Below are 14,584 nucleotides of genomic sequence, written 5' to 3'. Positions count from 1 at the left end.
GCTTTAGTAGGCAGTGGAGAGTGAGTTGAGGGCTTGTGAAAATGTTCAGGTTTGAATGAAGACCCAAAGATGAGTTAGGCTGAGCACACTGCTGACCCCCTGCTGTACTAAGGAAAGTCTTTTTTTTCCTTACACACACACACACACACACACACACACACACACACACACACACACACACATATATATATATATATATATATATATATATATATATATATATATATAATGTAAAATAATGAAAAAAATGGTTTCCACAAAAATATTAAGCTTCACAATTGTTTTAAACATTGATGATAATAAGAAATCTTTCTTGAGCAACAAATCATCATATTAAAATGATTTCTTGATCATTTGACACTAGCTGAAGACTGGAATAATGATGCTGAAAATTCAGCTTACTATATTTCAGAATCTAATGTATTTAAATAGAAAACTGTTATTTTTAATTGTAATAATATTACTGTTTCCCCCTGTGTTTTTAATCAATTAAAGGCAGCTTGGTGAGCATAAGAAACTTCTTTCAAAAAACATAAAAACATCTTACCGACCCCGAACTTTTGACTTGTACTGTATGTAAATTATATATAATTGATGTATTTTTATACATTCATACAAGAAAGTGTACAGTTGTCTTTATCAGGGCAATTTTACGTATGTTTACCTCAGATTTTATTCAGTTGCAGTATCAGCGGAGAATCATCTGAGGTCATGTGTAGTGAGAGCTGTTGCCCACCTGCATGGTTAAAGGCGTTTTAAACTATTGAAGGCAACATGCCTGAAAATGTATGCGGCGTGCTTGAGGGAGGCAGCAGACTGGAATTTACAAAGCGTCGTGTCAGAGCCTCTGACACCCAGACAGCTGCTGTTTGCTGTGCAGAAAAAGAACAAAATATTCCCTAAAACCTTCTTGAAACGCTGTCAGTTTTTTTTCTTCCTCCCTCACTCTCGCAGGGTGCTTGACGTGCCCCTACTCCACTGAAGTGTGAATAAGTGAGATGTAAACTGTGTTTAACTCAGGGTTCAGAGTCAGCTTCTGCTTCTGAGCCGGAGGAATGTTGCCGATCATACAACAAACGCTCATGTCCAGTCATGAAACCGTATTCTTGGCTGAAGAGGAGACAATTATGAAAAACGTGTTCATAATTTGGTGTATTGCTGGGAGAATCAGAATATTCTGTTGAGAATATATAATTCCAACTAAACCGTAGACTCCAAATGTATGATATAAGAAGAAAAACATGAAAAAAAACGTGTCTTCACTGTTTTCATTGTGTGAACACCAGGAATAATATTTAACTAACTTTATATATGAGGAGTTCAGATGCAAAAGCCTCTAAGTGCCATCTGAAATTTTCTTCTAGAATGATCATTTTTATCAAGCTCGTATATTTAAGTTCAATAATTTCACTTGAATGGCAATGCAAATTACTTAACTTAAATATACAAGCTTTATAAAAATGATCATTGTAGAAGAAATTTTCAGATGGCACTTAGAGGCTTTTTTATTTCGATTAGTCCACTTTAGACATTCTACCACTAACTACAGTATAAATAACTTTATAACTGCATGTAAATTAACTCTCATTAATTTGCAATTACGTCAACTGCCAGTCATTAAAGTATTATTAGACTGTTAGGATTAGTAGAATAATTTGACATGTTGCAAAGTTACTTTTGGTCAGTAGAATGTCTGTTACGGATCATCAAAGTAAAGTGTTACTTAGTACACATTGAGCAGATGGTTACTGGTTGTTTGACATGTAGTTGTAAAGTTACTTATAGTTACCGGTAGTAGAATGTCTAAAGTGGACTATCAATATGAAGTGTTACCATATATTCAATACTGTTCAAAAGTTTGGGGTTGTATGATTTTTCTGTTTTTGAGGCTCACCAATACTGCATTTATTTGATCAAAATGCAATAAAACAGTAATAATGTGAAATATTATTACAATACAATATATCTGTTTTCTGTTTTAGTATATTTTAAAATGTAATTTTTTTTCTGCGATCAAATCAAATCTTCAGTGTCACATGATCCTTCAGAAATCATTTTAATATGCTGATTTGATGCTCAAGAATTATTTCTTCTTATTATCAATGTTGAAAACAGTTGTGCTGCATAATATTTTTAAGAAAACAGTGATACTTTTTTTTAATTCTTTGATGAATAGAACGTTGAAAAGAACAGCATGAATTTGAAATCTTTTTTTTAAACAATTGAAGTCCTTTCTGTCACTTTTGATCAATTTAATGCATCCTTGCTGAGTAAAAGTGTCAGACACAAACTCTTCTGTATATAACAATAAATTATAATAAACAGTATAATTCCCTATGTATAATTTTACTGAAACATACAAATATATTGTTGTGTGTGTGTGTATATATACAAAATTATTCGTTTTTATTAATATTTTATTGTATGTTTGTTTTTCAGGTACTCCTCTACTAGTACGGAGCAGTAGTGATTCTGCTCTTGGACCTCCTCAGATGGAAGATGTGAATGGCAGAGCCATGGTAAAAATGATACACTCAAAACACATTGAGAGTGCTGATCTCGTCACCACATAACAATATAAAAGCTAACAACTATTGATATAGATTACCATTAGGTCTATAATGCAATCTCCTATAAATACTTACAACATGACGGACCGTGCTGGAAACATCTAGAACAGCTAAGCAGGACATACAGGTGGTGTCCAACTCATATGGCTGTTAAAAGCGCCTCGTTGCATCCTATTGATCTTATAAGATATGTTTTCATGCTGGGTTTTGCTATCCAGCCATCGTGACTACATTATTCAAGCTGATCTACACACAGTAACCAGTTGGAACCAATCTGGTCTAAGCTGTTTTTTAGTGTGGCATTGAGATTATTCCAAATACAAACATTGGTATACATAATGTTTAGTTACAATGTAATATGTTAAAGCTACAAAGTGTGTTTTCTAAACCACATGTAGTGGTGTTGTTGCCAGACACACATCACCTTTTAAAATAATATTCAGCTGAAAACATACTTAAACCCAAAGGTTCTCAGTGCATTCTAACTTCTTCTTAATGAGGAAGGGTTTTGTTGTTGTTGCTGGTTATTTTTCCAGAAGGTCTTTGTCTCAAGGTTTCCATTAAGGCTTCCAGACTAAAACCGGCAGCGAGACATCGATTCACTATTTTGTGTCCTTTTATAAGCATCCCACCTCTTTTGTTGCATCTTCATTCATTTGCTCATTTTTTCTTCTCCTCCTCCCTCAATAAAATGCTCATCTAGAATAGCCCCAATGTTCTGATGAAATGGAACATTTGAGCAGAGCTGTATCGCTACAGTGTGTTGAATGCATTTATGGAGCTTTGTGGAGTTAGTGAAGTATATCCATTTGTTTCTCTCTTACGTGCTCTCTCTCCCCCCTGGTCTGCTTAATGGACTGTCTCGCTCTCCCCCCCCCACGCCTGCTTAATGGACTGGCTCAGAATAGATCGAGTTTTTTATGATTACCACTCTGCTCATTCAGAGCCTTTTATTGGAGCATCGTGGATGGCTTTAATGTACTTCACCTCTCTTTCTTTCACTCCTCTCTGTCCTCATTCTCGCTCTGAATTTCTTTTTTTTGTGTGTGTCTTTCTATTTTGTTTCTTTTTGCTTTATTCCTTTTTCTGTACCTGACCACAGGTTTACAACCAGTTGTATGTGGATTTTTAGTGTGTGTGTGTGTGTGTGTATATGTATAGATATATATGTGTGTGTGTGTGTGTGTGTGTGTGTGTATATATGTATGTATGTATTAAACATTTCAGTTAAGTTCTTCCAAATTTGGGCAATATCGAAATTTATTTATTTACCATTGTTTAATATTAAGAATATACAGTATGATATTATTCATATTAATTAGAATTATTTTTTCACTAAGCAAAAAAAAATAATCTTTGCAGAAAGGTTACTTCTTCAGTCAAACTGAACGTTCACACTCTGCACGAATAGGCCATTACATGTAGTAGTAGCTGAGTGACGGATTTAAGTGGCCGACAGCATGCTGGTAATTAATTAGTGTTTTCTCTGTTACTCTGAGTGGGTAACAGAGTAATAAATCCTGTGTATGATTTATTGAGGGTTCTGTTCTCCATGGCTGTTATAAGCCGAGACCAGAGCAGAGGCATTCCTGCAGTATCAAGTGGCACTGAGCGGCTTTCAGATAATTTATGTGTCTGATGAGAAACGTTCCTTTTGTCTGCACACCCTCAAACGGGCAGGAAACCTGCGGCACGACACCCAACTTCAACACAACCTGACAGACAAAGCCTCAGTACCAAGATGGATGAGGTTATCCCTTTCCTCCGACCCCGAGCGTCTTTCACCCCCAGCTCTCCCTGCAGGGTTAAGGGAACTCCCGCTCTTCCCCGGTGACAGGAATGTGCAGCGGACAGAGGAACCTCAAGAGTATAATGTGCTCCCGCTCACACACCTCTATCAGTGTTCCGGAACGCTCCACAAACATTGCCAAACAGAGACTCTTCCTTCCTGCAATTTGATTCCAGTGCTTTGGCCTCGGTCTCTGTCCGCAAGACCTTTGTCGTCTTCCCTTGGTTGTTTTGGCCTTCTTCCTTAGATATTCATTACACATTAAAGCATTTTTCTTGGGTGCCCTCACACCTGCGGCCGTCCCCGTTTCCTTTTCCCTTATGCTGCTCCGTGCTTCTTTCATCTCTCCCCTTCATCGCCTGTATATCATTTAGCAGCCGGCTGGCTGACTCCTGTGTTTTCATTGTATTTAAGAAGCTTTATTTCCTGCAGGGCTTACAGCACCTGTGGCACATCAGAGATTGAGGTTCTCTGCTCTCTTTCTGTCAAACACACAAACTCATAGACGTATCGCCTTCACTGATACACACACATAGGAAATAGATTTTGCAGTGGAATATGAAAAAAATGATTTGGGCCAGATGGTGGGATGCTGCTTGGACAGTTTCGCCTTGTTTGCACTTGTTCTGATGTGGGAGAGGGTAGTCTTGCATTGCTAGACTTTTTGATTATTAACATAAAGGTCCACATTGCAACAGCCAAAATCTGCCCACTTAGACAGGAAGAGTTCATCTGACATGTAAAGTGACCAACCACAGTTGTTTTTTTTTATTTATTATTATTATTTTTTATATATACCAGCCTGGAATGAATAAAGGGAAAAACAAATGGTGTCAGTAAGATTTTTATTTTTTAAGGAATTCATACTTTTATTCAGCAATGATGCATTAAATCGATCAAATGTGATAAAGACATTTATGTTTTATGATAAATATGATTAATGAAGGATCATGTGATACTGAAGGCTGGAGTAATGGCTGCTGAAATAGCTTTGTCATAAATTACATTTTATAATAAATTCAAATTGAATATACTAATTTCCAATTGTAAAAATATTTCACAATATTACTGGTTTGTACTATATTTTTGATCAAATAAATGCAGCCTTTTTCAAAACCTTTTTTTTTTTTAAACGTACCGACCCCAAATTTTTTAATGGTAGTGTGGCAGTTGTGTATATCGGAAGGCATCAAGCCACGTCCAAACCCAATAACTTCACTTCCTGTCTCTTGAGATACCTTCATCTGATCGATTTTTGAAGACAGCATAGATGTATCCTTCGCTGCCTTTGATATCCCGCAATCATATGCGTTCCATTCTGAGACTGTTGGGCTACAAAAAGAAATATGGCGTCTGACAGTTGGTGGTCAGTTTGTGTGTAAATGTACTTTTTTGACCACCGTTTTCCACTTCTGATGTCATTTCTAGTGAGAAATTGCTACTGTAGTAATTAGATATTCACCTAGTTTTCACCCAAAGCTCACTCTTATTTTGCTGTAGATCATTAAACCTTTACGCTGCCTCAGAAGTCTGTCCGAAATCAGTTTCGAGACGTACCTTCATGCACAAACGCTGCCTGCAAAGTCATTGCCTGATAGGGCTGACTAAGTTTTTGGACTCGGCCATCAACAAGCCACAAGAGAAACACAAGGGCTATATATACACAAGGGTTAATGAGACTAACAAGACACACAAGGGAGCACTCAGGGACTAATCAACATTAAAAACTACAAAGGCCTACAAACATGGCACAGAAACAATACAAAACACATAAAACAGTAAGTACATGTAGTTTATTAGTATTACTCGGTACTTAAATGCATAATTACACTGTAAGACGGACACGTTAAAAAATGTAACCACAAATGTTTATGTAGATCATTCATAAATGCCTTATGTAAATTGTTGGGGAAAATTTGCTTAGCAAGGAGTCTCTGCACTTCTGAGAGCTCATATCTAATCTTGTTGTTTCAAACTGTGGTTTGGTCCCAGTGGGCAGACTAGTAGAGCACTTTTCCACCATTTTAATAACTTGGAACTGTAATCTTGTAAGAAAAAAAAGTTTCAGTCTGCTCTTACAGTTTTTGAGTGCAGTTCGGAAGTGTCATCTGAGTCTATTTTGAAGAGTATTCATTGCAGACTACTCCTGTACACCCTCCTGCAATGAAGCAAATGGACCATCTAGCGTAATTTCTCACATTATTATCTAAATCCACTGTAAAAATCTTAGTTTTCAATTTAAAATCAGAACTCCAGAGGATGGAGACAGCAGATAAGGTTTGTAACCTTGGAAACTGTCACTTGCGAATATATTTTTACAGATATTAGTCATGAGAGACAGAGATTCCGTTGGGATATATTTGTCCTGTGTGTCCTAGTCTATTTTTATAACCGCAGAACGTTAAAGTCCCTTAAGAACCAATTAGATATGTGGATTTGTTTTTATCTTCGCTGGTTGTTATGTTGGTGGTCCGAGTGTGAACCCAGGGACCTCACCCTGCAGTCCCACTGGCCAGCTCGGTGTTTCCGAGAGGGTCCGCCGGCACCGCACGCCTCTCATCTGGGATTACAGTTTTCACTTGTTGGGGTTCATATACCTTTGTGGCAAGAAGAAGTCCAGTGTCCACTGGATAAGCACACTTTATATGTCACTTTAGTTTTTGTTTTGTTTTGTTAATTAATAACACAAAGGTTCACATTGCAGTTTCTTCTAGCCAAGATCTGATTCAAGCCAAAATTTAGCGGAAATCTGCCCACTTAGACAGGAAGAGATCCTCTGATATGTTAAAGGGATAGTTCAACCAAAAATACAAATTCTGTTCATGTACTCATCCTCAAGTTGTTCTAAACCTATATGAGTTTCTTTCTTCTGTTGAACATAAAATAATATATTTTGAAGAATGTTGGTAACCAAATAGTTTCTGGCCACCATTGACTTCCCTAGTATTTATTTTTCCATACTATGGAAATCAGTGGGGACTAGAAACTGTTTGGTTACCAACATTCTTCAAAATATCTTCTTTTGAGTTCAACATAGTCTCATACAGGTTTAGAACATCTTGAGGGTGAGCGAATGATAATAGAATTTTTCATTTGTGGGTGAACTATCCCTTTAAGTGACCAACCACAGCCTTTTATTTATATTATACTGTTCAAAGTTTATAGCTTTGTTTTTGAGAAATTAGTATCTTTTATTCAGCAAGGAAGTGTTAAATGTATTAAACGTTATAGTAAAGTAATTTGTAATCTCACAAAACTTTTTTTGTTCTTAATTAAAGATGATACATGGCATGGGGAGAAGTAAAGTTCAGAAAACTACTTGAAAGATATTACCCGCTAGCACAAAATTCACCAACCGTTTTTTAATTGCAAAGCACCATGCCATCTCACTTTACCAGATAATGACCACTTTTCCACTCCTGTATCCAGTGGGATTTGTAGCACTGGTTCAGCTCTTACAGCACTCTCTTGAACAGGGGTTGGGAACCTTTTTTTACCAAAGAGCCAATTTAAAATTTTTGGTTAATGCATTTTTCCAAAAGAGCCACAGCAAAATAATAATAATAATACAAAATATATATATATTATTCTATTTTTTTTTAATCATATTTCAATAATAGTACATTTATTAGGACAATAGACAATTAAAAACAAACAAATATCCAACAAACAATAAATAAGTTGCAATTGGAATTAATTGTGCAGGGCTTTCACTGTGAGGTTATCACCTGGGTCACATAAATCCTCTTCTTGTGTCTGTGTGTGTGTGTGTGAGAGAGAGAGAGAGAGGGAGTGAGTGAAGAACAATGCGCAGTGTTTGCGTCAAAAGTGTTTAATACATTTTTGCTGCAGTTTTAAAAATAGTTTTCGCCATTTCCACAAACAAGCAATGTAGCTGCTTCAATCTGAGTCTCTGGGATTGCTGTCATGACACTCGCAAACATCACTGAACATGCACTTTGGCCGGTACAACTTGAAATATATTATTATTCAAAAAAAAAATTATTTTACTTTGGTGGGAAACACAAAGTTATTGTAATTGGCTGCTTTTTCTGCAGATTTTTTTTTTGTCTATTATTGGTAAAGGGTGCGAGACCTGGCGGGCCACATGATTTTTGTCAAAGAGCCAGGTGTGACTCCCGAGCCCTTGGTTCCTGACCGCTGCTCTAGAATATCAGTAATACTGAGTGACCGGCAAAGTCGAACCCCACACATCTCATCTCAACTTCCTTTCACTGTGTAAAACCTTGAACGAAGAAATATGGTAGTATTAGTTTCACGTTAATCTCAGCCATGAAATTCAATGTGTTGATGTCACTGGAGTGGTAGTTCTAGACCGCAGGTGACGTTCTGACCTCAGCTCACGCAGAAAGACACAGGGCCCTATTTTAACGATCTGAAATGCAAGTATCAAACGTGAAACGCAAGTAACTTTGTGGGCGGGTCTTGGGCGCTGTTGCTATTATACCGGCGGGATAAATGACTCTTGCGCCCGACGCAAATCTAAAATGGGTTGAGCTTCATTATTCATAGGTGTGGTTTGGGCGTAACGTGAAATAAACCAATCACAGGATCATCTCACATTCCCTTTAAGAGCAGGCGTGCTTGTTCCATGGCGGATTGCTATTATAACGACGGATTTGCCAGGCGCACGCCAGGAACGGTTCACAGCCGAGGAGACCGACGTTCTCGTCAGGGCCGTAAAAGACAGAGAAGTGACATTGTTGTCAGTGTTGGGTTTCTGTTGTGTTTCTGTTTAGTTTGTTTTTTCATTAGGACTTGTCTTTCCATCATTATCAGTTCAGTTAATTCACCTGTGTCTAGTTAATTATCTGTTCCACCTGTGTTTCTGTAATTAGTGTTCATCAGTGTTTGTATTTAGTTCCCTCAGTTCAGTTAGTCCTTGTCCGTTCTCGTCTATGGTTAGTCATAGTCAAAGTCAGAGTCACAGTCACAGTTACGTCGTGTTTGGTGTATGTAAACATTCTGCCTGTATGTACCTATCAGAGTGAGTTAGTAAAACGTATGTATTGGAGCCATTGGCCTCTTTGTCTTCTTCAACCTACACCACACCCTGACAATTGTATGGGGATGGGAGAAACCCACCCATATTAGCTTCGGTTAAACAGGCGTATGATAATTTGGGTAAATGTGTAAGCTAGATTTATGATAATTTTTTTCACATCTTCATGGACACAACAATGATTTTGTGTGCTAATATTTTTCCTTGTAATAATGTAGCCTATGATTTGCAAAAATGAAAACTGCTGCGTCTGTGTAGATGAGAGAATCAAAGTGCATGCGCGTTGTGCACACGCTACATTATGGCCAAGCATGCGCCCTCAAAGTAGCATTTGAATAACATGCGCAACGCGCCACTGACTTTAGACAAGGTTTTTCCTGGTCAGTGGCGGAATTGTTTCCTAAACCTGCAAAATAGCATCAGGGAACGTTTGCGCCGGAACACGCCGCCTCTTTGCGCTGAACCGCCCCCGGGAGCGCAAGTTAATTTCCTAATTTACCGAAGTGCGTCTGTGGAGGGAAAAGTCTGCTGTGCGTGGGTGCAAAATAGGAATGACACATGCGTCGGTGTACAAAGTCAGTTGCGCTGGGTGCAAGATAGGGCCCACAATGTGTAATGCTTAACATACAAATAAAGCATAAAATACAAATAAATCATTGTAGGGGTGGAAGATATGACCAATTATTATGAAAAATTTGATATTACGATTTGTAGTATTATAATATTATTATTTATGATATGTTTTTTTTATATGGAATAAATTATGAGGCACATTTGAAGTAAAAAAGGACTATACATAAAATGGCTTTATATTAATATGTCAAGTTGCAAACCTCTATGGTATGTGACTTGACAGATGTGACCCTGGACCACAAAACCAGTCACATGGGTAATTTATTTTTAAATTGAGATTTATAATCATATGCAAGCTGAATAAATAAGCTTTCCATTGATGTATGGTTTGTTAGGATAGGACTATATTTGTCCGAGATACAACTATTTGTAAATCTGGAATCTGAGGGTGCAAGAAAATCGAAACATTGAAAAAATCGCCTTGAGAAGCATTTATTGTCCATTCATGTTCGTGATTGTGCTGCATTCACTCACAAAAAAAACATATTTACGGTTGGAAATTCACAAAATATCTTCATGGAACACGATCTGGCATAAAAGAAAAATCGATCATTTTGGCCCATACAAAGTATTGTTGGCTATTGCCACAAATATACCCGTACGACTTGTGACTGGTTTTCTAATCCAGGGTCACAAATTACTGTCAGGGTATAAACCTGTCATATTGCTCAGGCTTACGTCAGTGTATTTGTGGTTGAGTGTGTTTTTCCCCCAAAACAGTGCAGCCGGCTTCATTGGTTAAGGTTACAGTGACGGGTAGGTTTAGGCATCAGTGTTTGGTGTAGGCATTCAGTACAGTGATTGACATGACCATTGAAAACTTTAGATGAGTGTTTTCTTGTGTTTGTGAGATGCCTTGTGACGTCAACGCCTGACTTATACCTGATTAGCTTGGCCTCTTGCTGTCTTACACTCCTGTCTGTACTGTGAACTCACACACTCTCTGCTCTCTCACATGCTTCGTTAAAATGACACTCAAAAGGGATACATGATCTCAAATTAAAACGGCTCTGCTTTTAATCCAACAGCCTCTCATTCACAAACCCCCAATTAACATCAATTTCTCTGTCTCGCTTTCTCCCTCTCTCCCTCTCCCTTTTTCTCTTTCAGTCTATTGGGTGTAATTACACTGGCACTTTTCATTGATGAAGGCTTATGTACAGCTGGAGGAGATACGTGTTTGTGTGTGACAGAAAGAGTGAGAACCTGAACAAAGAAACCTAAGAAACGTGGCAGGAGACCATTACTGGGATTTTTCACTCCTCGTTTATGTCATTCCCAAGTTACCAAACTATGCCGACATGTTAGAAACGCAGTAGCTTTTACAGTTTTACAGCAGACTAACATTTTTCTTGGTCTTTAGAAAGCATAGAGCTCAATGTTCTATGTAACGTTCACATGTTCAACGTTCATTGCACTCACTAGCAGTCAAAACTATGTATAGCTGATAATGTGGACTTAATGCATACCTATTGTTAAATCAGCTATTGTCTGTCCTAATCTCTGTAATCTCAATAAGAAGCTTTTATCATTGGTATTGTCATGTTCTTTAGTTTTTTTATTCAGAGGATGTGCATTAATTTAATTCAGCGATAAGATTCTGAGGCATTATTCACAGATTTCTCTCAATGGCAGAAAGTAAATGAAACCGTATATTGCATGGCTATTGTACTTGGTCCCATTAGGCAAAACCTATGAATAAATGTGAAGAAAGGCCACATTTACACTGCAGGTCCTGATTCCCAATTCCGATTTTTGGAATATGTCCGATATTTTTGAGGACCCGCTTACATCTTCTTTTAAAAGTGACCCATATCTGATATCTGCATTTACACTACACTTGGCGAAACGAACAAAAAATAGCATTACGATATCAAGAAATCGAGTTCAATAGTAAATTGTTTAATTTATTGACATGGAATTCATAGAAACATTTTTAATGCAATTGTTTAATCCTTATATCAAAATCCTTATATAGTACAAATTCTTAAAAAGTTAGTGTGTACTAATGGTCTGGTAGAACTTTTGTTAAGCATGCCAGAGGTTCTGGGTTCAAATATGCCCTTGAATAGGTTTTTTCCCCCTCATTTTATATACTGTATATACAGTGAGGAAAATAAGTATTTGAACACCCTGCTATTTTGCAAGTTCTCCCACTTAGAAATCATGGAGGGGTCTGAAATTGTCATCGTAGGTGCATGTCCACTGTGAGAGACATAATCTAAAAAAAAAAAATCCAGAAATCACAATAAATGATTTTTTAACTATTTAATTGTATGATACAGCTGCAAATAAGTATTTGAACACCTGAGAAAATCAATGTTAATATTTGGTACAGTAGCCTTTGTTTGCAATTACAGAGGTCAAACGTTTCCTGTAGTTTTTCACCAGGTTTGCACACACTGCAGGAGGGATTTTGGCCCACTCCTCCACACAGATCTTCTCTAGATCAGTCAGGTTTCTGGGCTGTCGCTGAGAAACACGGAGTTTGAGCTCCCTCCAAAGATTCTCTATTGGGTTTAGGTCTGGAGACTGGCTAGGCCACGCCAGAACCTTGATATGCTTCTTACAGAGCCACTCCTTGGTTATCCTGGCTGTGTGCTTCGGGTCATTGTCATGTTGGAAGACCCAGCCTCGACCCATCTTCAATGCTCTAACTGAGGGAAGGAGGTTGTTCCCCAAAATCTCGCAATACATGGCCCCGGTCATCCTCTCCTTAATACAGTGCAGTCGCCCTGTCCCATGTGCAGAAAAACACCCCCAAAGCATGATGCTACCACCCCCATGCTTCACAGTAGGGTTGGTGTTCTTGGGATGGTACTCATCATTCTTCTTCCTCCAAACACGTTTAGTGGAATTATGACCAAAAAGGTCTATTTTGGTCTCATTTGACCACATGACTTTCTCCCATGACTCCTCTGGATTATCCAAATGGTCATTGGCAAACTTAAGACGGGCCTTGACATGTGCTGGTTTAACCCTCTGGGGTCTAAGGTGTTTTTGGGGTCCTTGAGATGTTCTGACATGCCCTGACATTTGTGCTTTTTTCAGTTGCTTATAAACATATTAATGGCAAAAAAAAATTACACACTATTTAGCACAAACAGGGCTACCATAATATGTGAGCAACAAGAATGTACATGTCTGCATTTTTGAGAGAATAATGTTTATGCGTGGTTATTGAAAAAACTAAAAACTAAAGTTTCTGAAATAAGGCCATAAAACACATACTAAATATGTGCCAATAAGACTTTTGTCTAATAGATGTCATTGCCTAGTGTTTTTTCTTCAAAATGATGTGAAAATCACCCTGCCTAATCATTCACATAACACAATACATTGATTTGAATTTTGCAAAGCACTTTCTGTTTGGAAAGGCAATATGCGGAGTGGGCGTCACAGATCATGCATATTTAGTGGTTCACACCTTAGGAGACAATGGGGCCTGCATACTTAATTAGCCATTCATTCAGGTGAGTCACTGAGCCACAAGAATGCAAGAGCAACAGTTGGAAGTATCTCAATTCTTTTTTATTTTTCCACATATTGTGCTTGCAATTTGGCCTATAATATCCAAGGAAAACATGTCTAGTAATTGTGCAGTTAATTCTCATACTGTATTTTCAGTTTTGGAATATTTATCCTCTCCCCAAATTTGTCACTAATAAAACACAATAAAAATTATTTAAAGAAAAGGCTTATATTTACCTTTTAATAGTTTGTTTACATCTACCTTGTAAATATATTTTTTTTATTAAAAAGGTTACAATTACAACAACAATTCAAGTGTAATCTTTCTTTGTAAAAACTAAAGTATACATTTTATCATACATATTTCAAAGTTAAGGATTTGATTGATTATTTGATTTACTTTATTTTTGACAAAACATACTATATTTAACATGAGCAAATATTGGCAAACAAAAGCTTATTTGAGTTGGCAGATATTTGACAGTAAAAATGTATAATCTATCCAAAACTAATCAACGAAATGTTGTCTTTCATATGTCTGTAACATAGGTCTTTCATTTTTATTATAAGAAATATAAATGTTAATTTGCAGTTTAATACGTTGCTTATACAAATACATTTTATTTCAACATATTTCAGTCGATTTTTACTCAGTATAGCAATACAGTTTGCTAAAACCGAAACATTCATTCACAAACAGAAACGCCTGACTGTAACGTTGTTTTTATGAAATATTAGGGCATATAAATGTTAATTTTCAGTTTAATACGTTGCTTTTACAAATAGCCTACATTTTATTTCAACATATTTCTGTCGATTTTTACTCAGCTTAGTATAGCAATACAGTTTGCTAAAACATCATCATTCATTCACACAGAGACGCAATTTAAATTTAAACTGTCTTTTTGCGAGCTGTGATAAACAGCGCGCATCTCTGCGGCTGCCGTTCATTCATTCACAGAAACGCGATTAACTTGAGAAGGAAAAAAAACTTACTACATATTCGGATCCTCTCTCCTGCAATACCCGCACTGTCTCTGAGGTAGATTTTCCATTATTATTATTCCTCACAGCGCTGCCAGATGGTGTAAACACGTA

At 37.2% G+C, this 14,584-nt stretch overlaps 1 protein-coding gene across 2 annotated transcripts in view; it reads left to right on the top strand.

The window, feature by feature from the left end:
* The window catches only part of pard3bb (par-3 family cell polarity regulator beta b), a 335,104-nt gene that overhangs the window by 87,547 nt on the left and 232,973 nt on the right, over positions 1 to 14,584 (top strand). For both annotated transcript variants that reach the window (XM_084421753.1, XM_084421752.1), the window contains exon 5: positions 2,440 to 2,519. In XM_084421753.1, the coding sequence (XP_084277879.1) occupies positions 2,440 to 2,519 (80 nt within the window). The remainder of the gene's footprint in view (positions 1 to 2,439; positions 2,520 to 14,584) is intronic.

This window comes from Rutilus rutilus (assembly GCF_951802725.1).
Source record: "Rutilus rutilus genome assembly, chromosome: 10".
NCBI classification, from domain to species: domain Eukaryota; kingdom Metazoa; phylum Chordata; class Actinopteri; order Cypriniformes; family Leuciscidae; genus Rutilus; species Rutilus rutilus.
This window is presented reverse-complemented; position numbering and strand designations above follow the sequence as displayed.